The 24,473-nt window shown below is 41.8% G+C and overlaps 2 protein-coding genes across 7 annotated transcripts in view; one reads left to right on the forward strand and one right to left on the reverse strand.

Moving 5' to 3' along the window:
- MMEL1 (membrane metalloendopeptidase like 1) overlaps positions 1–9,404 on the forward strand; it is a 28,972-nt gene extending 19,568 nt beyond the window's left edge. For 5 of the 6 annotated variants that reach the window (XM_030019386.2, XM_030019387.2, XM_030019385.2 and 2 more), the window contains 7 exons: positions 1,141–1,199; positions 3,340–3,459; positions 4,546–4,679; positions 5,242–5,307; positions 7,458–7,553; positions 8,472–8,548; positions 8,964–9,404. In XM_030019386.2, the coding sequence (XP_029875246.1) occupies positions 1,141–1,199; positions 3,340–3,459; positions 4,546–4,679; positions 5,242–5,307; positions 7,458–7,553; positions 8,472–8,548; positions 8,964–9,063 (652 nt within the window). In that variant the 3' untranslated portion in view covers positions 9,064–9,404. Of the gene's footprint in view, positions 1–1,140; positions 1,200–3,339; positions 3,460–4,545; positions 4,680–5,241; positions 5,308–6,007; positions 6,069–7,457; positions 7,554–8,471; positions 8,549–8,963 lie in introns of all 6 variants that reach the window. The other variant, XM_041124649.1, reaches the window with a different exon arrangement.
- Positions 9,405–13,028: 3,624 nt separating this feature from the next.
- On the reverse strand, positions 13,029–23,927 carry TNFRSF14 (TNF receptor superfamily member 14). Its single transcript, XM_030019391.2, has 10 exons — positions 23,582–23,927; positions 23,173–23,278; positions 22,454–22,579; positions 21,685–21,840; positions 21,168–21,258; positions 20,463–20,620; positions 20,135–20,151; positions 15,705–15,805; positions 15,035–15,137; positions 13,029–13,340 (listed from the first exon to the last, which is right to left on the reverse strand). Exons 1-9 carry the CDS (start codon positions 23,678–23,680, stop codon positions 15,098–15,100), a joined length of 894 nt encoding a protein of 297 aa, XP_029875251.1. The 5' UTR covers positions 23,681–23,927; the 3' UTR covers positions 13,029–13,340; positions 15,035–15,097.
- Positions 23,928–24,473: the final 546 nt, after the last annotated feature.

Genomic DNA, 24,473 nt, shown 5'->3' on the forward strand with positions numbered 1-24,473 from the left:
ACCCCTCCAGTCCTTCAAAGTGCAGTTGAGTTCTGGCCAGTCCATGACATGGGTATGTCCCAGAAGCCCCAGCTTGCATGTTCAGCAACAAATGCCTTGGAATACAACCTGATTTCCAGAGCTATGAGTTAGCCGATCTGAACTTTTAATAGTCCGGTTAGCTGCGTTGGAGGTGTCTGTCTCAGGAAGCTAACTGGCAAAGCTGCTGCTGAATACATTAGTGTCAGATCCACTGTAATGGGCGGCAGAAGTAAGGAAGCTAATGCCAACTGGATGCATTGTTCACTAGTAGGCTTCCAGCCTGTGTGATGCTGGAAGAGATGTCTTGTGACAAAGGAAAGTAGATTCCAGTAAGAATTTCAAACACCTCTTCACAAAACATGAAATAACACAGGAGTTATTAATAAGCAAGCAAACAAAAACTCTCCAGAGGGAAGCATGAGTCAAGTTAATTGTTGCAAAGCCTATTCATTTTTTCTATCCCTCTTCCTGTGAAGTGGTTTTAACTCAAAAGGAGAGTACACAATGTAGAAGAGAAGGGGAAGAGAAAGAAAAATACAAAGAATAAAAAGTTAGAGGTATTGGAGAGAGTTTCCAAAAGTAGCCTGCTCAAAAATTACTTCCCAAAGTTCACACTCATCATCTATGAAATATTGGACTCCAAATGCAGATATTTAAAACTGAATAATCACAGACAGATATTTTTTCTGATTTTTCAACAGACAAGTTGGGTCCTAACTTCTGATTTGAGTAACTGCCTTCTGCTGCTCAAAACATCCTCTAAATGCTAGTTTTCTTTTGAATGTAAACTATTGTTTCTTCTCAAGCTCAGATAGGATTAAGATGAGCTGGTAAACAGTTACCACATTCCACCCCAAAGTGGCTGTTCAACATTCAAGAGCAAAAGCATTTCTTAGTTTCACTTGGCATTGTTTTGGATGAAAGACGCCCATAAATGAGACAGTTATTTCCTGGTATTAGTATTTATTTACAGCTGTGTTCAATGGCAGCCTTCTTCCCTACCTCAATCATTTCCTTATATGCAGCCTGCATTTTTTAACAATAATAATTCAATAAACAGAATGTCTAAAAAATAAATAAAACAACATTACTAACTTTGTGTGCAACGTTTATTTTTAGATGGATAATTGGAGCTGCAGTGGTCAATGCATTCTATTCCCCCAATCGGAACCAGATAGGTAGGTTTACGACAGTTTTAAACAGCTGCATGGAAATAATTAATCATTTTTTGCACTACAAGGGTGCAAGTCTGCTATCCAGAGGCAAACCTGCCTGTGCCCTTATGGAAATTCTGGGCAAGGTAGACAGGCTGTTCTTTTCAAGCAGTTGCTTTGTTGATGACTATTCAGCTTTCCCCACTCTGCCCCCCCAACTTGGCAGGCATAGCTTATATACTGTAATTGGAACAGCCTTATGTTTGAAGGCCTGAGACAGTAGCTGCTACTATACGAGTGCCAGCTTCAGAGACCAGAGAATGCTCACTGTGTATTCTGGGCTGTTTGTACTCATGTTTCCACATCCCTGATAAACATATGGGCAGCTCTCCAGTTTGCTATCTGTACAGATGGTACTTAAATTATGTTGATAAGAGGAATACCAGACTGAAGAAACCTGCCTCTGCTTACAGCATGTCAGATCTGCAAGTTTTTGCAGAGTTGCTAGGCTGACCTTTCTTGTTCTTAGCAGAGAAGATCTTCAGACTTAAAACATAGTGAACCTGTCTGGCTCCCCATGCTCCTCGATCTCCAAGCTGCTGCAGGTGACCAGTAGTTCAGGTTAAGCCTGCAGATGCAGAGTCTTTGCTGACTTCTGAGCACCTCAAACAGGAGAGGAACCAAATAATTTCTACTAAGTAGTGCTTATTCAAATTCCCAGACTGCCAGGAAGATCTGCCATCCAAGTACTGCCAAATACCATAAGAGGAAAAATTCATGCCTTTTTTTAGACCAGACAGCAACTGTATCCTGCTCACAGGGCAAAGGCCAGAAACAGAAAACAACCCAACCAACCAACCATCACAAGGGAAAACTTAGATAATGGCTAAAACCAGAAACACCCAAAGCGCCAATAACTTAGCCCTCTGGCCTCATCAAAAAGGGCTGTTTTCCATTTGTGTAGCTTCCACTTACCTCCATATCACAGGTACAGTAAAAGCTGTGACCACTCCTTCAGCCATAGCAGGGTACTTCCTCAGCTTGCTAGTACATACTGTCTTGGAGCTATACTTGTAGTCAAGCTCAGGCTCCCTGTTCATCCACAGTGGTTTTATGCTGATAGTAATCAGCTGTGAGCCAGCTTTCCAGGCAGGGAACTCGGGTCTTAAAGAAGACTGGTTCCCCTACAACTTTGCCCTTGTAAGTAATATGGAAGTAACTGGTTTAAGCAACTTGAAGATGAACATGCAGGCCAAAAGTCCAAGCACAGCTACCCGCAATAGTGTGGATGTTGGTTAAATCCTGTTTCTCCCTGTCTCTAGTTTGAGGAAAATAATTTTCCATACTGCTTTCAGTTTCCTGCTTCTGTCTTACTGCAGGCTGTCTTACATATTTCTCCCTAAAATTGTATGGATAAAACCTTCCATATAGTCAAAAAGGTTTTTGTCTTGAAATGAAATATTTGCTATGTAATTTCAGTATCTCACTTCTTAGAAAGTATCTTATTAGAATGAGTTGCTTGCAGTCTTAAATCCTCTAGAAGCATATATGCTTTTCATCTTAGGTAGATGGGATGAAGACTAAGTCCCATTGATCATATATAAGGTTTTTGCCAGCAGACTGGAGAAGGCTAGACCTCCTATGCCTCCCCACCCCCTGCCCTCGACTGGCATCCAAGTGCACTTGGTGGTCTGTAGGAATTACTACTGTGCGTACAGTTTTACACACTGAGTATTGTTGGTAATCAGCATATGATTGCTAACCTTTCTTTAACAAAAATAAAGCAATAAAACATCCATGAGTTCCCCTATAAAATGGTTCTAAAACATAAACTGTACCTATCTCCAAAAGACAGTTAACTAAACATTTTGTTCTTGACTTACTGCAGCATACATTATGGACCAAATTAGGCTAAAGTTGAAATGTAAATGATGCTTGGTTCTCAAACAAGGAGATATTGTAGTTGCAGATGTGCTAAATTAAACCTTCATTAACTTGTCATTTTCCATTTATCGAGAGAAACAATCTCACATGAGGAGGCATGATGTTGTTTCTAATCATTTTATGTTTCTTCCTGATCCTTAAACCAAGCAAACAATCTGTCTGCAAAGTATGCAAAAATAAAGCCATCTTACAGCATCTCCCTCTCTCTTCCCCTCTGCAGTTTTTCCTGCTGGGATTCTACAGCCCCCCTTCTTCAGCAAACACCAACCACAAGCCCTGAACTTTGGAGGGATCGGGATGGTTATTGGGCATGAAATTACTCATGGGTTTGATGACAATGGTGAGAAGATAACTGAGAAAACAGTATTCTTTCAATTGCACTCATTACACCGTAAGAAATCAAAGTTACACGCTGCTGTGACTGAACTATCGATGCACACACAATCACATACCCGCTACTGGGAGCGATACAAGCACACTATTAACATTCTGTTGAACATTTTGCAGTAAATGTTTCATAAACTAAGCAGGTCACACAAGAAGTAAGCAGATGTTAAAAATAAATTGAGTCAATGACAATTCTCAGTAAAAGCTGTTACTTTTACAGCATCATCAGATTGGAAATACAATGCAAGCAGCTATACTGGCTCCTAAAGTAAATTGAAATCTGTGAACTACATTCTTGGGATGGAAGAGCTGTCAGGACTGTCTTGAAATCACAGGAGGCTTTTTTTTTCAACATGAACGTTTGAAATAAATTGACTTTATTATCTTTCTAGAATGCTATGTAAAATAGTTTTGGGCAAAAACTCACATCTGATACTGTAAGCCAGTAATTTCTTATACATGGATTTTCTTCAGTGTGTTTTTTTTATGTTAAGAAAGCTCATGCAGATTACACATAAGCATACAATATAGCCTCAGAAATCTAGACCTATAGTGAAGAAAAAGCAGCTCTAGCCAGAGAGCTGAGAACGCAAACACCAGAACTGCAATTCCAGCTTTCTCCTGGTGTGGCAAAGTAATTAATTCTTTATGAGCCTCAGTTCTGTCACATGGACATACAGAATAAGCACCTTAGGCACCTCAAAGGTGGTGGAAAGTTTTGTTACATGATGTCTGCATAATCCAGTTTGAAATAAAATTAGGCCTTAGTGCTGTAACTGAAGTTGGGGCTGCTGACTGAACAGGAAATCACAGAATAATGGAGAATAGAGATGAAAGGACCGCAATTGATCTTGTCCATTCCCTTGTGCCAAAGCAGAATCGACTGTGCCAAAAACATTTCTGATAAATCTCTGTAGCACAGACCATCTAAATCAAAGGAGTAAAGAGGGGAGGAAGTGCAGCTCTAACATACTGGAAGAATGGTTGCTCTAACATACTCTCACTCAAAACTTTCCTCTTTTCTTGGACTTTTGTACAGGTAGGAATTTTGATAAAGATGGAAATATGTTTGACTGGTGGAGCAATTTCTCAGCTATGCATTTCAAGGAGCAGTCTCGTTGCATGGTTTATCAGTATGGGAACTACACATGGGAGCTTGCTGGAGGACAAAATGTAAGTAAAACCAACTGTTTTCACACCACTAGTTTTTTAGACAGAAAAATAATGTAAATGGAGAATCTCTACAGACGATAAGCATAAAACCCCACATACTACAGGCTAGTTGTTCTGGAAATAAGATACAGGGGTTGTTTCTTGTAAATTGGGGATACTAGTGTAGCCTAGAAAACCAGCAATATCCATGTGCAATTGGGTTAATGGTGAAATGGGCCCATGTGTGCTTTTTCTGTCAGACACTTTGAGGTGTTTTTGCAAGGGGGGGGGAATCTGGTGTTTGCTACTGTATTTTGCCAGTCCTGCTAGCATATGTTCTGCCCAGTAGCCCATACTCTGTTCATGTTATATTTGTATATATTTTCACTATTCTAATCTACAGCTTTTACCCTATTAATTTTTTATTTTCATTCTCTCCTTTCTTTGCCCTAGCACAAAGTCACTGCTTCTTTCTGTTCCAGACACGACTGTCTATCTGTGATGTATGACTGCTTCAGCTTGTGGTTCTTAGGGTTGCTAATGTTACTGACTGTAGAGTAAATTAATGATTATTCTTTAATAGGTCAGTGGAATAAGCACATTAGGAGAAAATATTGCAGATAATGGAGGAGTCCGACAGGCTTATAAGGTAACTTTCAAATATACTGTGAGTTAACTTTACCCTTGGGATTCAGCAATGGGGTTACTTATTCTGACATAAAAAACCTGATAATTAGCATGTAAAGTACCATATTAAAAAACTTAAAAGCCTCAATTATATGTCTAGAAGCTTATGTCCCCACAGATCCAATCACAGTGTAGGATTGCTGGCATTCTTGCACCCAGCAGACCACCACCTAATTCTCCTAGCTATACTTTGATGTACTAAAATCCTTGATGCTGCATACTTCTGTCTCAGGTAAACAAGGGCAGTGTTCCTAAATAGGCACACTATTAGCTAGGAAAAAGGTAAAACACCCTCCGTTTTCTAAAGCCCTTAATTCTGAAAATGGCAGCTACAACTTCAAACAGCTTGTCACATGGCAAGAGAGCACTAATTTCTTGGCCACACAGTTTGGTGATATTACGAAGCAGAGCGACTGTTTTTTCCAAGTTGATTTCTCTCACGCTTTTCATCTTTGATCTCAAAAGTGACACGTCAGGTAGGACATGAAAAGAATAGATGGAAATACCATCTCTTTCCCAAGAGGGACACAGATCATATCTACCAAAATACCTGCCCCTAAAAGCCTAGCTCCTTTTGTTGCTTTCTTTATGTGTTTTATAAGCTTTAGGAAAATAACACAAAGAAGTCCCTTCTACCGTGCTGCTATTTATTTTCCATGCAGCTAGAAAGCAGAATAAAAATGCAAGGATTGATAACCTCAGAACTGCCTGCTGCTTTCCAAGGTAAAAGGTTGCTTCAACCAGTCAGCTATTTTCAAACCAAGAGAAAGGCAACTGATATTTCAGAGCACGACCTCCATGCTGTGGTTGAAAAACTATTTTGTTTGGCATGGTTTTTACCTGTTATAAACACTACTGCATATCACCTTATTTTTCCTGCTCTACCAGAGGAAGTCAGCTTCCAGACTCAGGGAAGTCCAGTATCTTTAACCCTCCAGGCTTACAAACCATCATTATGAATAGCAACACAGTAGTTGTCGGCACAAAGGCTCTTTCCATGTGGAGCTCAGGTGTGAGCATGGAATGTTCTTTTCTACAAATAATCCTAACAGATGTCATGGTAAAACTTTTTATCTCTGGTGTTGTGAATATGGCAACAGTTAAGGGTGTTTATAGAAGACCATCCTGAATTTTCAGAAATCTAAACTGATGATTCTGACTCTGAGGGATACCGTTAAAATTAATTACTTAGTTAAAGTGAATATGTACTTGCTTCTAAAAGCTATTACAAATGGGGAAGAGTAGTATGGTATGACATAAACTGCCTGCATACAGAATCCTCTGATGTTCTCTGGTGCTGAATGTATTTTTACCCTCACCTCCACCTTTTGTATTTTGTGTGCTTTGGGACTATCTCAGCAACTAAGAGGATAAGGTAATAGAACGTTTGAAATTAACCAGCATGAGGACACATTAACTTGTCTCCATTATGTCAATATACCTAAAAAAAGAAAATTGGCCAATTAATGTGTAACAATAACAGGTAATGGATTTAACATTGAGCAAGGTTATTATCTGCTATTTTATGAGCAGTTACCTGAAGAGATAAAAATCATCACTACAGAACTGTGGAGAAGACTTAACACTTTATTTCCAGATACAAATTCCTATAGAAAAAGTCAGTGAAAGCTCACGATGTGGCGTGCCTTTCGCTAAAACGGCGTGTGCCACCTTGCTGAAGAAATTCAGAGTAGATCTCCAGGTGACTCCGTGAAGAACAGGCATAGCTTCTCGCAGTGAAGGTCAACTGGCCAACAATAACCACTACTATAAAACTCCACTTGCATATGAGAGTTTGGCACTTTTTCCTGTTTTATAAGTTTTCAGTTCAGAGATTACCATACTTAAGAAGCTGAATGCAAATTATCTTTGTGGTTTGGTTTTTTTGCTAGAAAAGTCAACAGAGTACTTACGATGACAGCTTTTTCATAAAATTGGCTGTACTACTTGTATTAGAAAGATAAAAACTACACAAATATAGAAGGGAAGACGTGTTGGGTTCATATACATTGTGACTAAAATCCCTCACCCCAAAATAACATTCATAATACCCATCATGCCTGAATAGGCCATCCTGCAGCTTCTCTGAATTGAATCTATGATCATTTCTAGGCCTACTTAAAATGGCTGGAACGGGAAGGGAAGGAGCCAAAGTTGCCTGGACTGAATCTGTCCCACAAACAGCTTTTCTTCCTCAACTTTGCCCAGGTAAGAACGGAAGGATAAATTAGGTTATCTTAAAGGTTAGAGAGAAAATCAGTCCCAAGCTCCACTTGGACAGTGATTCACCATTGAATGCACTCATCAAAAGATCCTCAAGAGAGATGTGAAAAAGATGGGTTAGTGATTAGAGGAAAGAGTTTTCAGTAACGTTTCTGAGGGCACTACTGAAACCTGCTGGAGTGAGGATACAGAGAAACAGGGCATCTACCAACAAAAAGGCATGTCAGACAACAACTTATGGAGGAAAACAACCTTCAAGAGCTTGCCATTTCATGTAAATATCGGTTCCACTAACATTTATGACAAAACTCCTTTTGCTTTTGATACAGACAGGGTTTCATCAATTTTTTAACAAGTGACGGAGAAAACTGAATGCCTGAGAAATACAAAGCCAGCAGCCTTGAAATAGGAATACATATTCAGATCACAGATGTCGCTACAGAATCCACTTATTTTCCTCTATATCACTTTATTACAATGCAGAAACAATAAGTTTGCCGAGTTGAATTTCACCCTTCAGCCTGGATAAGAAACTCCCATATGTGTACACTCTTAGAGTAACAAATATTTAACAATAGGTTAAATGTTTGACAGTAGGCCAACATACTTAGTGTTGTGCCTCAGACTCTCAGACTTCAGCTCATCTGTTTGAAGGAACACATGGGTGAAATCAAGAGCTAATATACCTATCCCAAAGCATCAGATCTTGATCCAAGAACTCTGTAAAACAAAAACTAATTAGTAAATAACTGTATCTATTCTGCCTCTGCTATAAAATGTACTCCAGCTATATTGTAACAAATTGGGATGGCTCTTAGGGAAAACTTTGAAAAACAGTGAGAAGGTCCCCAAACTGAATTCCCTGTAATACTGACCCACTGATTATTAATCCTCCTTGTCTAGGTTTGGTGTGGTTCCTACAGACCAGAATATGCTAGCCAGTCAATAAAGACAGATGTTCACAGCCCTCTGAAATACAGGTGGGTTTTACTAACTGATTTACTAATTGATAACTTACTTGGTTCAACCCATTGCAGCGCAAAAGGAAGGAGTGGCTCATTGCTAGCAGCTATATTCTAACAGACAAGATAAATGTAGACTAACTTTCAGAATTTCTCCCATAGCTTGTAGGACACTGCTGAAGAGTACATTCCTTTACTTGGCCTAGTGAATTTGCCAACCTACAGAGAATGGACCAAAACCCAGACCCACTGTTTGTTCTAGCATTTCATTAGTCGTATTAGCTATATTTTTCTTGCATCAAGTATCCTGTATTCTGAGACAGCAATTGAGTTAGGAGACTCTAAATCATTTTATGGACGTGGCTTTCTGTTTTCCAGAGCAACAATCTCCATGCACTGTATCCACATAAATAAGTTCCTTCTCTTTGTTTAGGGTGATGGGATCTTTGCAGAACTTTGAAGCATTCTCAGAGGTGTTCCACTGTAAAAAAGGCACAGCCATGCATCCTGTAGAGAAATGCAGAGTGTGGTAACCAAAAAGAACACTGGCGAGAATGACGCATACTCTGGTGACACAACAAACAGTTCTTGCCAATGATGTGCCTGCTGTTCTCCCATTCAGTCACAGCCAAGGCTAATGGTGCAGCTACTGTGGTGAGAATCAAGGAAACTACGGCACTCAAGCTCTTGCAGTTCCACTGGGAAGTAGACAGGTATCTCAGTGACCGATGGGCTGTGCTGAAAGCCGCAGTGTGCTCCAGAACAGAAATGACTGTTTCAAATGACATCCTGACTGTTATTAAGATACCGCATCAGGGTTACAAAGACTAATTCTTAAATAAAAAAAAAAACAAAACAAAACAAACAACAAACAGCTATATATCTATTTTTCAGAAAGGAACAATACTTTTAATATGTCTTACAACTACACCTTCTGAGACTCAGCAAACCTGTTTGAGATGTCTCACTGAACTGTTTTCCAGCATTCATGTTTCTGGTGCATTCTTCCCAAATTCAGGTTAGAGCTAGTTTTAAACTCTTGTTCTGTCTGTATACTTGCACTTTGATTACTGCTTTGTTGTAAGAGATTGCTATTTGTCTTGATATGTTACAAAGTGAGCTGTATGTTAAGATGCCTGTCGGCTGCTAACTTAATTGAAAGCTGCACTCTCCTACTGCACTTGAGTTCCTCTGCTCCAAAGAACAACTGTAACATGACCTTAAAGTGAGGTATTACTAGATAGAAAGATCACATTTTTAGGAGTACAAATTCTGTTGTTATGGTTAAAATTACAGGGTCCCTCCCTTCAGAGATATATTTAAAATGATGCTTATTCTTGTAGAAAGTGTATAAAATACTTTTTGCCAAATAGCAAACATGTATCCATAGAAACAATTAAGCTGTTTTTAATCCTGTGCCTTTTCATTTTGCCATAGGCTATTTTTCAGTATTTACACTTAAAAGTGTAACAAGTATTAATTTTTAATTAAAAAAAAAAAAAAATCACGGTAGCCAATTCAGCAAGCATTTTACTATAGAGAGTTTTGGGTGGCTTTCCTCAGTAAGCATTCTAATATAAGGATAATATTTGAAACTGCCAACACTTCATAGTGAATTTTAAATTCTCTTCCAGCAAATGCTTTTCTTTCTAGCACAGAAATCACTGGAAAGCAAGATAGCAACTACTAGTGTTTAGCTTACGAAATGCCAAATCACACTATTCATTTGCTTCACAGAAGATTTCGTTAACACACCGCTAGCAAAAGCTTTGATTATCTGAACAACAGGGAAGGAAATTAAAATCACTTAACAGAAGCAGCTTTGCCATTAAGAGATGACCCACTGAATTATTCTGGCCATTTAGCCAGGTAAAAGCTGGCTAAATCACTGAATGAAACCCTCCTGATTTTTGCATGAATTTTACCTGCTAAAGTGAAATCAGTCTACAGATAAATCGCCGCTTTTACTGTAGCTGAGAATATATAGTTCAATTACGCTTTATTTCTATCTTAAGAGTAATCTTGGAAGATAACTTTGTCAGAGAATCAGTGCTACCTCAGGGATTAACCACTCTTCTGTGCCCTTCAAAGTTTGAGAGTTAAGTACAGAAGGGAGAATAAGTAGTAAGAGGGTTTAGTTACAAGTGTATTTATTTAATCTCTCTTCAAAAGACTAAGAACAGACTGTTCAGCACCCACCAGCAGTTGCCTACTGCAAACAAATATTACACAAAGCACAGAATTTGGCTTTCAACGCAGTTAATAGTAATACAAAAAGTGTTTCACATCTAATTCTTTTCTATGCTGCACCTCACATGACTATATATATAGACCTCTTCAGGGGAATGCAACGTGAATTACATTTTGGTTTTGTGTTTATTTCAGCTATGTCTGTTACCTGAGGAGAATTGCACTTGACCACATTAATTCTAACAAAGATGCCGATTCAAGGCAGATTAAGTGGCAGGAAAGGCTATTTTTTTCAGATGGGAATTGTTGGATTCACATATATAAGTGCCTGAAAACCTTAGGATTGACTGACACTAAAAAAACAACAAAAAAATGGTGACTAGGAGAGTGCACTAACAAGCTCTGAGAGCCCTTTAAAAAAAAAGTTCCAATATTCCGTGCTAGGATTAAGCTCCCCTTTAAGTGACTTAAAAGCTCTTAAAGGAAGCCTGGAGGTACAGAACCTGACACATTTGTGTCCTGCTCATGCCTCCATACAGTTTAAAGTGCTTCAGGTATGAAAACTTTTGGTTGTACTGAGACACATAATGAGATGTTTATTTCCTGTTAGATAGTCAGATAAGGTACTGTGTGTTCCTGGTACTTTACCTCAGAGCTGGATTAGTTTAGAATACAAAACACACAAATTCACAGTAGTTTTGCAACACTTAATGCTTGTCCGTTTTGGTAAGTTCCAGTTCTCTCTGATACTGAACACCAGAACCTTTTGAAGTCAGACTTAGTAATGCTACTAAAACACAACAGAAGCAATTTCATATAATATCACACTAAATCATCCATGCAACTCAAAGATTAACAAAGTGGATACAAGTTAAAGCTAGTTAGGAGATAACACAGACTGTAAAACAGAGATGGACAGTTAACTAATTTAGACATTAATCAAGGTTCAACTCAAACTATGACTAACCATGAGCTTTTGGCTCCATCCAGGACTAGAACCATGTAGTGAGATCACAGATGCAGCAGCAGATTGGTGAGATTCTCATGTCCTTAGAAGGCTTCATGCCAATTATATTATTTTCTGCCTACCATCATTAGAGAGGTAAGAGGCCAATATATCCATGATCTGGTGAGAATTATGAAGCCTAAGTTCTACATAACAGCAGTGCTGTAAGATGTTTGCAACTGGATGTTGAAGACAAGTCTAATTATGTTCTATTCTGGTTTTTATTCACTTTAAAAGAGTTTTTGCTCTTGCATTAACCAAATGCTCATGTCCCATGCCTTGTTAAAACTGACTGTCATGCAGACTAGGTTTGTATTTGCCCCTGGATTGGATTATACATGTAATAGGCTAGGGACTTAATTCTTCTAAATTGCACTTTATCAATAAAAATTGACATGATCTACAACCTTCCTTAGTACGAAATGCTGTCCAAGCTTTGTTCTGGCCATTAAGTGAGGTTCACCTTTCTCATCACATTTAAAACTGATGTTCATCATTTGACTACTGTTTCCTATTGGAAGGATTTGAATTTGTTTTAACATTAAATGACTGGTTACAAGACAGTCAAGTGCTCTGATAAATCAGCTTTTGTTATTTAATTATTTGTGTATGGTGGCAGGCAAAATAAACTGTATTTAACTGCGTTTTGTCCATCTTCACTTACTCAGATTTTCCATGCCAGATTGCATGCATACAGTAAAGATAAATTCATAGTCAAGTAATAAAAACTGCTTCCCTTGTGTAGCTGGTATCTTCATGCGGCACTTCCAGTAAGCTAAGTGGGCCAAAGTATGTTTCTTTCCTCTGTCTTCACATGCCTTTAAAAGCCAAGTGTTTACACTGCCATGGACTCTCCAAGAGAAGTGTCCTGGCCTGAGGTGCCTTTAGTATTTGTCTCCTACATATCACAGTAATAGAAACCTATTTTCTCAGCTTGTTCTGAGAAAAAGGAGTTATCCTAGGACTCCTCAGGGGAGTCCTGCTCTGCTGTGACCATACAAGTCCTTTTGCAGCTTCCACTCAAGAGATCCATCCTAAGAGTTACGTCCAGATTAGCCTGACAATCACAGATTTCATAACAAGTTCAGGTAGTTTGCCTGGCATCGTGGAAATGTTTTTGTTCTAGGGTTGTTAAGAAGAGGGTGACATTTTAAATACTACGCTGTTCAATAGTTTAACTTGTCTATTAAGTCGCCAGTAACAGTACCTCAGGATAAACTACGATTGGAATTCTACTTTAGGAACAGGAAAATTAGGTAGCCTGCTTCTTTTAGCAGCAGAATATCAGAAAAAAGAAGCGAATTTGAGGAGGAACTTTTTAATGTAAAATCCAAGAGACAACATATGAAGGGCAAAAAAAGAAATAACACAAACTATTCATTGCCAATATGAACGATATCACAAATTCAAGGATAGAATCTGGCACAGTATCTTTTACATATAACACTTATTCATACTTACAGTGGTCCAGCTATCATACAAGACTATTAATGCAAAAAGGCAAGTTTACTGCAAATAGAGTAACAGAACAAAGACAGTCTTTGCCAGCTTCATTTTTGCTTAGAAATTTCATCCTCCTGTTTTTTGTTGTCAGATGTAGGCCTCTTCATTGCACTGTAAGAAATACAGAAGCAATTGTGGTGGGGGAGCAGGGTGCATAGTCCAGTATGTTCCCAACATGCTGGAAAGGTCCCTTGCTCACGACACAGGTCAGAGAGTTATGCACAAGAAGAAAAGCATGAGATTACAGAAGAAGAGTCAGCCCAAGTTGTGACCAGTAATACAGTGCTATTAACTGTCTCAATTGGACTACAACAGCTACAAGTATACTACAAATATTAGAGTAATATTAACTTAGCATGCACTCTACAGATAACAGAAATGGTCCTAGGGCTAGTCAGATTTGCATATAATCCTTCTCTAAATGTACAAGTTATTGTTCTTTGTTACCATATTCATATTTTGGCCTTGAGAATTGCATTCTTTTTGATTTGTTCACTTAAGTCTTAGCAGAGGGACTATGAAACTGTCTGATACTAGATTGCTAGGCAGTCACTGCCTACCGTGAGGGAACTCAGGGAAGTGACAACAGAGTCTGTGTGTGTGTATATATATATATATATATATGCCAAGCAAGGGAAACAGCACGCAACCCTGCAGAGGTCAGGTGGAGGAGGTTCACGTGGCTGACAATTTAATTACTCTGCAAAATCATTAAGCTCTGGAGATGTGCCATTAGAAGTTCTGGCACATGCAACTGCTGAAGGGATAATTAAAATGTGCCTGGGAGGTTTTATTCCAAGTTATTATTACAGCACATGGAAGTTACTTTATTTTTTCATGTAAGTTTATTATGCCTCCCACCTGCAGAAGACTCTTTCCATCTGTCACTTTGTGTCCATGCCAGCACAACCCAAGGGCATAAGCTACAACCTCCCTTTACAGTCCCACACACATCCTTCTTTTCTACCTCTGCTGCATTCACACCTCCCCTCCCCAGTTACAGCCCCCTACATCACACTAGCTACCAATGACCTTGATGAAACAAGAATAGAGATGAGAGAGAGGCTCAAAACAACTAGGGAATGGCACTCCCTATTGACCGCTACGTTCCTGTTCCATAATCATATGTACAAGGGTCACAGAAGAGGAGGAGATGTGCTACTGCAAGTGAGAAACAATTCAAGTTGAGGACAGGGGCGGCACCAGAGTTTCACTGACCTTAACCTATCAGTGAGTGAGCATCCACAAAAAGATAAATGCAGAGGACTTTCAAATTAAGATTGTGGCTTGTTAAGCAGGGTCTGTTACTGTGCGCTTAGTTCACACCTGTGCCATCTGCAAGCTTCCCTTCCATCTAAGTTTAAGGCAACTGCCAATTCAAAGTTCAGAGCAGAGATGGTAATACGTTTCCAGGAAGATCCAGGTCCTGACCAGACTAAGCTTCAAAAACCTTCAGTCTGTCAAGTAAAATTTTCCAGCACAGCTTGTTAGTATCGTGTGGTACAACCAACCATCCTACTGTCCAGCTGTTGCGCTGGACTGTCTGGCATCTGACCATTACGTTGCATGTTGCTGGTGGCAGCAGCTACATACTGAGTTTGTGAACACCAGTGGTAGTGACAGAACACAGCTTTACAAGCATTCTATGTCTGAGAGCCAGTGTTAGTAGCAGAGGGACTGTCCGCTGTGCTTCTAAGACACTGATTATCATTTATCCCATGATCAGGTGAAGTTTCAAGCTACAGCTGGTTTCCCCATTTCAAATCAGGACAGCAATTTCAGCTACATGCAACACCTGCCCCTACCTGAGGTTTCATACTTTCTTCAGCAGCTGCAATGACTTTACAGTTATTTTCAAAGGAACAGAGTCACCTAGGGAGGCTTGTACAAGACGGTCTTTTTCTCCACCTGCACAAGTAAACAATGTATTTAGCATTAGGTAAGAACGAAACCGTTTGTCCCCAAAACAAGGTCTGTAATATTTTTTAAAGGAATTTGCAATAATCCAGAGCTTTAACTACTGAAACAGGGCTTATGCGCTTCAGGAAGGAACAAGATGCATATTGATAATCTGCAGAGCTTTCAGACATGAAATACTCTCCACACACATACTGCCCTACACAGACCAAGACAATCTGTCAGACAACAAGACTGACACACACAGAGCACTTCTTTTGTCATTTACAGTTGCTTCCAGGCTAAGGTACGTATAATGTATGTTTATATGTCTCAGTCAGGCACTCTGATGAACAGCCTCCATTTTAGCCCCCTCTAACACCCTTCATCCCCAACCACAACAGAGCACCTTAATCAATAACTAAGACAGTGGACAAATCCATGTAACTGGACAGAAATTGGCAGATCCTGCAGAAAATACTTTAGCCTACTGGAAAATTCTGTACCCAGAGGTGTTTTGCTGCAGATTCCATTTTAAACTCGTAGGCAATTAAGCATCAGAGCAGCTTTCTTACATACTTAGGAAAAGAAGAGAGATTCCGATGTTTTCCAGAATGAAAGGAACATGAAGTCTTTCCTTTTCCCATGCTGCCACCTGGTGACAAATCAGGCTCCAACTCCTAGAACAGACCAAAAGACATATCTAAACATCAGCAAGTTTTTTTCCAGACTCCATCAAACACACACTTGCTATAGACATTAAACACACTGCTGCTATGGCAGGGACCCCCCAAAAAAAATTTTTTTTTAGTTGGTAGATTGCTGATCCTAGTCTGATGCTGCATCCCGTCTCTTTACCTGACTGTGCAAAGCTCCCAGCTTATCTAGTGTCTTCTTCCAACTGCAACTGAAGTCACAGAAACCAAGAGTTCCCACCCAGGCCCAACTGCCTGACAGTATCTTTTAAAGGGTCTTTCCAGTGGTCAGCAGGACAAACGTGGTTTCTCAAGTCCACAGCAAATACAAGCTGAAATGTTCTTTGTGGTGTTGGCCCCATAGGTTACCTCTTCCTACAAGTCTTGCCTCTCTAGTCTCAGGAGTAATGCAACAGCAAAGTTTCTGTGCTGTTTTAGATACGCATCTCTAGCTTCTCTGATCATCTAATAATTATGGGGCTGGAGGACAGACATTTCTTTGCAAAAACATCTTTGGAGCAACTGGTGCCTAAACACTACAATAAATCCCTCCTCCAAATGACAACACTGAACAAGAGTAATATTTAACTCCTCTCCCCTCTTAAGATCTTCATCTGCTTTCACAGCTGTTTAATTAAAAGTTCATCTCAGTAAAAAAGTAATACTGAATAACTTATGATCCAGAGTATGCCAATATAATAATTTAAAGATCACACAGACTCTAAGGTACTCAGCCCATGGTCCAGCAGCAGCCTGTCAGCACATTGCAGCACCTAGAAAAGGTTTACGCATGTCTAGCACCCATCTACTGAGGTTTACAAAGTGCTTTACAGACTCTAATTAACCCAAGGTGAGAATTAACAGATTATGCAGAGACGAACAGCGATCAAATCTTCAAAACTTGAATACCACCATATTAAAAGCAAGCTCTATGGCCACCAAAAAGCCAGGCACTCTGTCAGAAATGTTACGGCCAGGTAATGAATTGCACAATTGGCATTTCTGGAAGAAAACAATGTACATGTCAGCCAGCAAGGTACCGAGTAAGCTGAAAGCATAGCGAGAGTTGCAAAGTTGCAAGATCTGAAGTCTGTTCAAAGCCACACGTATCACTAGTGCAGATGCAAAAGCAGGATGCTACCCCTGCCAAAGTAGGCTTTCAACAATAAGATTAAGTGGCTAGAAGATAAGAAAAAGCCAGAACTTACCCCAAGGTTGGCATCTAGCACAGAGAAGGCTGAAGTTTCCTTGTCACTGTTCCCTACACTCTCTCCATTTGAGGTTTTGGTTTTACCTTCAAAGTTTGCTCAAGAAAGCTTTTTACTAAACAGTGGAAGTAACCCTTCACACGCAAGCATTGTAGAGGAACAAGCAGAGGTTAACCATTAGAAAATTCTATAGTCAGCCAAATGTTGGAAAACATCCAACCCTAGGAAACATTAACCAGCTACCAAAGAACTAATCTAGAGAAAAAAGGTCAGGAAAAAAAAAAAGTTGTGTTTGCCCAATGAATATCTTTACTGTTCGTGGTGACGTATTCAGCAAGTCATATCAGACCAGCCACAAAACTGGCAAACTCAAAAAATAGTAATGTATTTGCTGGGTGCCACTGATACTTTCAGAATGATGTTAGAACTGCCTTACTGACTTGTCACATATTTGACCACCGAAAATAAAACTGATTCTAAAAATGCAATAAAGTCAGGGCTTGTTAAATTCTTTTTGTGTGACTGTCAGCAGACACACAAGAATCGACGAAGTCTGTATCTCTTTTACTTTAAGATACTTTCAAACTTTGACATTGGGATTGTAAATACTGTGGGCATCCTTTTTTATATAAAGACAGCTAGGAGTAAAAGAAATTGTAGACAGTTTGCCCTTCCGTGATTACTGCAATGTAAAGGTTTTCATAAACATGACTTTTATTGGGACTTTTAAAAAAAACATTAAAAAATCACAACAACATTTTTATTTTTAGAACTTTAACAGAAGGTATTTCTTCATGGACAGATCTGCATGTATAGAGCAGAAATTTTAAAAGGAATTTTAAAGCATTCTCTAAAAGCTTTAACTTTCCGTCGCTTGCAGCTTGATTTTACAATAGAGCTGTACTTTTGTACAGCTACCTGTAGCCATTCTTATAAAACATAATGTTGAGTTTCTGGAATGTCACCTTATTTTGCAAAAAAATACAGAACTAATTCTGTGAACAAACTAACAGAGTTTTATAAAAAATATGAAGAAGTTGTCTATCACATTTTCCCTAAGCAAAAAGACAACCATTTCCCATTTTCTTCTATTCCTCATAGTCATGTGGGGAAGAGGTATGCAAGTTCGTTGGTCAAAGAGCTGTGGTTCCTAGATCCGTGGCCTGGGTGAACATGAATTCAGAGGGACTGCATTAGTGCAGCAAAAACACAGGCAACCTGTGTCAACTACTGCAAGCTCTTCTCCCGTCTCCCTTCTACCCCTCTGCTTTTCCTTAGAGTCATTCGAAACAGAAATGCAAAGACACTCGCCATGTCAGCCTCTCTCCATTTCCACTAACAGTTCCTTCTGCAGCCTGTGCAAAACAGGCTTCTGATGCTTTCACCCTGATGCTTTCACAGTACATCTCAGTATCTGTTCATTCCATCAGGTCCAGAGCCTCCTCCCAGGTGTCCCACTGCACCCATCGTGTGCCTTCTCCATGCCTCTCTCCATCTTCTTCCCCATCTCATTTTATATACAATTCTTCACCTGAGGCTCAGCTGATAAATTAAGCATTACTATCCTCACCAAATCCTTCTTCAGAAATCTACGTTCACCATGATGCTCTTTAAGAATAATGCTTTTCCTCAAGATAATGCCAACAGCCAAGCAACTTGGTGTTTTCCCTTCTTCAGGTAACAGGAAAGTTCTTCTACAGAGAGAATGTGGTTTTGTTAGTAAGAACTTTATTTCTAGACATAATGTTCACGTAGGACCTTAACTTTCTTTGTCATAACACGATTGCAGATTAGAGCAGATGTGACTAGCAAAAGAGAGTAGTTGTGTATATGTCATTCACAACATTACTAAAAGCTAAATGTTTCTTGCTGTGCAAGATTCCTCTTCCCATCAGTATTTTCTTCATTTCCAAAAAGGAAAAACTTGTACAAAATGCATTTGGAAAACGTGTTATATATTACTTATGTGGAATCTTTAAAATGAAAAAGAGCTATTTTTTTCCACCAACAAACGTATCTTGGAATAATGACATGCATATCAAGTGATAACTGTCCAAGTTGGTAAGTAAGTAAGAAAGAAATTCCAGGCGTACCACACAGGCCGCTGCTCCATAAAGCAAGGAAAGAGCTTTACAACCTCTGACGATACTGACCAATACCTCGATTGCTCAGCTATTTCAAACTTTGATGCCTCAGAAGATGCCACTTGGCTACTTCCTGAGCTCCTTTGCAGATCCTCCTTTTCATTTTCAAGCTGTCTTTTTTCTCCATGAATATTTGGAAGAAAGGTTGAGATTTTTTTGTTGGGGTGTTTTAGGTTTCAGGGGAGGGGAGGTTGTGGTTGGTTTTTTTGTTTTTTTTTTTTAAAGCCAACTTCATTGGCTACAATAGTTCAAACAAAAATGGCTATTCAGGCCCGGTTTCTTCAGGGTCGGCAGCGGTTTCCTGCACAGGAACAGTTGTTTGATTCCCACTCTCCATGGTTAATATCAAAGCCTGACCCTGCTGTCCAGTCTTTAATACATGTCAAAGGAAAACACAGAGTATGAAGAGTCAGCTTTTATTAGCAAATGCTTGCTATTTTCACTACTAACAGCTAGACTTTTGCATCTTCCTTAAGAGCAAGAGTCACTGCAGGTCCCCTCAAATCAGAAGTGCAATTACACAGTCCATTCAGTGTTTTTCCTATGAAACACATCCCTGTCTGCACAGATATCAGATCTTGCAAATCACTAACAGGACCTTTTAGGGGATACGTAATACTGTAGGATGGAGAGATAAACAAACACAATTGTATTTTTTAGTAGCAGTCCATCTCCTAAATCCCCTTAAATACTCATTCTTGGACCATGTCAGGAGATAACAATGGCATTGGGACTAGATCCCAAGCCTCCTAATGAGAACCATATAAAATGCATTTCTACTGCATAGCCTTGGGGATTCTGGAACTCACAGACACTCCCAGTGTCCACAAGCTGCTCCAGTATGCACTGAGCCCATCAAACACATGGCACATACAAACACCAAGCAAAAAACCTACTTCAGATTTCAACGTATTACCAAAAAAAAAAAAAAAAGGAAAGAAAAGAGAGAGAGAGAGACTCACCCCTGATTCCTGCACCGCTGCAAAGAAAAGGAAACAGTCCCATCAAAATGCGGTAAGGTGAACTTTTTAGTAATGCATTTTTCTAATCACGTTATCTTGTTCTTACATGTATGTAGGAGTGGTTCAGCAGTGAGCCTGCATAGGCACACCCCCTAAGGGAAGCATCATTACAACAGGTTAACTGTGGCACACAGGAATGTAGAAATTTCCTTACGGTTCACCTCTAATTGGCTGCTAAGGTTTCAGCTCAACATCTAGTGAAATGACGACCATTCTTCAGGATACTATTACAAAACTACCCCTTTATACGCACACTATTCGTACTTACGTGGCACGTAATTTTTCCTTCTCCTCCTTTGCCAGATATATGTAAGGGCAGCTGCAACAACTAGCACGATTCCAACAACAGAAACAACAATTGCTGTAACAGAGGGATCTGAGGAAGGGTTGCTGTCGTCTCCTTGTACCCGGCCATTCTCCTTAACTCTGATGTGAGAAAGAAATAATTGTGTTCTTAGAACCTGTTGACAGACCTTGCAGTGGAACTGCTGTACTGTTTTTAACATCACACCTCCACATCCAGGCACATTCACAAAGGTCTTTCTGACTTGGTGGGTAATCCAGGAAGGAGCTGACTTTTACCTCTTTGTTTTAATGCTTGTAGATGCAAACTGATTCTCCCCAGAAGCAACTCTCACCTGTTCTACTATAGCTAAGGGATGTGCCAGCCGAAACCCAGGTACCCAGAGGAGTGCACTGCTCTTCATGGGTCCAGATCCAGCTCTGTTAGAGCTGTCTGAGAGTCTCCTGTGCAGTGACATGTTAGGACAAGAGGCTGAAGGCTGAATCTGTCATGTTAATGAGTTTATAAAGAGAGAAGTGAAGCTGTTCCCAAGAAAGAATGGGACATAGGAACAAGCTTCCACACTCGGTGCCTTACTGGAAGCAGGAAACTGCTGTTTCGAAGACAGCAAAATGCAAACCCAACAGTTAGAGAATAGTCCTGTGCCCATAAAGAGTAAGAGCTGCTTACGTGGGCGACGGTATACAACTGTAAGACATGTTGGCTGTTGAGGAGGTTCCAGGAGGACAGGCTTCACACACATTGTCAGTGGTCTTTGTGCCTGTAAAGGAGAAGACAACAGGATTTCTATCTGCACCTATGGCTAAGGAGAGCTTCAGTTCAGCATGATCTTTGTAAATGACCAAGTGATTACTGCAGAGACTCTTCACTGCAGACAAAAGCTCACACGCTTCTGTCTTTGCAGACAGAAAAAAAGCATTCTTGGCCACATCAGCTACCTCAGCATCTAGGACTTACATGGATCCTGCAAGCTTTCAGCTGTGCACTGCTGCTCTGACAATTACAGAGAGTACAATGGACCAGTATACATCATACCTAGCATGCGCTGGCCCTATCCATTCACACTGGTCCTTCACTAATTTTTTTTCTGGATGAACTGACAGCCAGCCTCCTCAAAGTCAAACTCCAAAGGCATTCCCCGTAAGAAGCTTTTGCTTTCGGTGTTATTGATCCTATGTTGGCTTACCCCTTTCCTTTACCATACTGCCAGGAAAGCAGACAGTGTAGCGCTGACAAAGTTCACAGTCTTCGGTCCCCAGATAACTGCAGAAATACCCAGGCAGACAGCCACACACGGTATTCTTCGTATAGGTACATGCTACCTCTGGCACTAGGTTGGCTCCTAAGAGAAACGTACACGCACAGCCACAGTATTTACACGGGTACAATCAACAGATAAAAAAGCAAGAGTGAACATTTAGCCTTGCCTTGATGCACTGGTGAAGAGCACCAAAACTAGCAGGATTAGTGAAGATGACTCCTTTTTTGATGTACAATGAGAGCCCAGTTCGTCACAGACACAGCATCTTGGGTCACACTTAACGTCTGTCCTAAGCGTTGCATGGCAAAAGCAAAATACTCCCAACTCAGGCGTTTTTAAATTAGCTGTTCTGCTAATTAACTGTCCTGCTCCACCAGGAGCTCTTTCAGGCCTGCCTTATCCCAGTATTCCAAGACAGCTCTTTAGACATCATGCCGCAATCTAAAGGAGCCTTAAAGTGTTAAGAGAGGCTGTAGATCAGACTTCCAGTGGTGCCAGCTGAAGATCTATGGCAGTTTTTCCCTTCCATCACCCATAGACAGCATTCTGAGGTCTGCACAGTGCCAAGAGCCTCTCCGTTCTTCATACTCTAACCGATTCATCAAGCGAATGAAGCAAGAAAGGAGAAGGAGAGAATGTATCCATGAAAGGCATGAAAAATCCATTTAAACTGGTTCTTTAGCATCCTCCTTACCTTTATCACACAGTTTACATTTCCTGCAGTGTTCTAAACCATTGGGATGATCTGTGTACGTATCCTCAACACAAGGTATGCATGTCGTGCTGGAATTTGCAGTGCAATGCTTGAAAACCCGAAGTCCTGAAAACCAGAAACAACCCCCCAGGGAAGCGGCTCCATTAGCAAAGCCAGACCAGGGACTGACACGGGCCTTAAACTGCCCTTAACTACCATAAATAACCTACAAGGACCTCAGAAATACCCTAATAGCAATTGCAGAGACAATCCTAAATCAGAAACCAGGACCCAAAACAAAAGTCCTTGGGAACTGTGCAATTAACCAGCTACCACAGCAGAGAGACTGTGGCGATCCTTGCTTCCCCTCCAAAGGCTCCAAGGAAAGGGACGGGGCCTCGCGCTGTTGTAAGCGGGGCGGGAACGCAGGCTGGAAAAAGGACATTCTGGCGCGATGCTTGCCAACTGTTGAGTTCCAAGTGACCCTTGTCGGGGTGCAGCCGTGGCTGGCTACAGCGGAGAAGGCGGGAGGCAGGCAGGGAGGGAAGCAGGGAGGAAAGCAGGGGGGGAAGCAGGGAGGCAGGCCGGGAGGGAAGCAGGGAGGGAAGCAGGGGGGGAAGCAGGGAGGCAGGCCGGGAGGGAAGCAGGGAGGCAGGCAGGCACGGAGCCTTTCTCCGCAGCCAACGTGGCGAGCAAGGGAGAGCTCGGCCGTTACCTACCGGCAGCACACATCGGGCAGCACTCGGCCCCGACGGGATACTCTCCCAGCCCGCAGGCCAAGGCCTCCACGCGATCCAGCTGCGTGACCAGCACAACGGCGAAAACCTTGAGGCAATACAAGGGCGGGTTTCCACATCGCGGCTTGTTTACGAGACGTTCGACTCTCGAAAGGCCGGCCGCCTCGCACGGCGGAGGTCCTGACGAGAGGACAACACACACACACACACACCCGCCCTCCCCCGCAGGGCGCTGGCCGCTCCCCGTCCCGTCCCGTCCCCCGCGGGACGGCGGCGGCACCGCACCCCGAGGCGGGACGAGAGTCCTCCCGCCCCCCCTCACTCCAGCCCCGGGCGGATCACCGGCGGGGAGCCGGCCCCGCCGCCGCCCGGGCCCCCCCGGCCCGCTTACCAGGCGCATGGTCCGCCGGGCCGGATCCCGGAGGCGCGGGGCTCCGCGGCGCCTCAGCGGCCTCCCCGGGCTCGGCGCGGCCCGCGGCCGCAGCCCCATGCACCGGCCCGGGCCTGGCCGGGCCCCCAGCGGCCGACGGAGCCGGGGCGGCGGCGGCAGGGAAAGCGAAAGCGACAACCGCCCCCGCCCCGGCGGGGAAGGAGGGGGCAGCCGCCGCTTGGGCGGGCCGGGCTCTGCTTCAGCTCCCGGCGGGGCATGGGCCTCGACGAAAGGGAGGCGGGAGAGGAGAGGCTGAGGGGAGACGGAGGAGAGACTGGGGAGGAACTGAGGAGAGGCTGAGGGGAGACTGAGGAGGAACTGAGGAGAAGCTGAGGGGAGGCTGAGGAGAAACTGAGGAGAGGCTGAGGGGAGACTGAGGAGAAACTGAGGAGAAGCTGAGGAGAGGCTGAGGAGAGGCTGAGGGGAGACTGAGGAGAAACTGAGGAGAGGCTGAGGGGAGACGGAGGAGAGACTGGGGAGAGGCTGAGGAGAGGCTGAGGGGAGACTGAGGAGAAACTGAGGAGAAGCTGAGGGGAGGCTGAGGAGAAACTGAGGAGAAACTGAGGAGAGGCTGAGGGGAGGCTGAGGAGAAGCTGAGGAGAAACTGAGGAGAGGCTGAGGAGAGGCTGAGGGGAGGCTGAGGGGAGACTGAGGAGAGGCTGAGGGGAGACTGAGGAGAGGCTGAGGAGAAACTGAGGAGAGGCTGAGGGTGATAGCATATTTCCGTACATTCTGAATGGTATGTCTAAATATTTTGATGGTTTTAATATTTTGTACCAGCTGTGGAAACTGGTTTGCTGCGAGGTGACTGTAAAAGTGAGATTTGGTAAATAATTATTAGAAATCTTACACT

This window comes from Aquila chrysaetos, chromosome 6 (assembly GCF_900496995.4).
Source record: "Aquila chrysaetos chrysaetos chromosome 6, bAquChr1.4, whole genome shotgun sequence".
NCBI lineage: Eukaryota > Metazoa > Chordata > Aves > Accipitriformes > Accipitridae > Aquila > Aquila chrysaetos.

Excerpts from the sequence above, each read along its gene's own strand:
- TNFRSF14 (XM_030019391.2), bottom strand. The coding sequence starts at position 23,680 with ATGGGGCTGCGGCCGCGGGCCGCGCCGAGCCCGGGGAGGCCGCTGAGG. Across the intron at positions 20,621-21,167 it reads AGTTGTATACCGTCGCCCAC|AGTTAAGGAGAATGGCCGGG; the intron begins GTAAGCAGCTCT and ends TTCTCACATCAG. Across the intron at positions 15,138-15,704 it reads AATCTCTCTTCTTTTCCTAA|GTGGAGAAAAAGACCGTCTT; the intron begins GTATGTAAGAAA and ends TTACTTGTGCAG.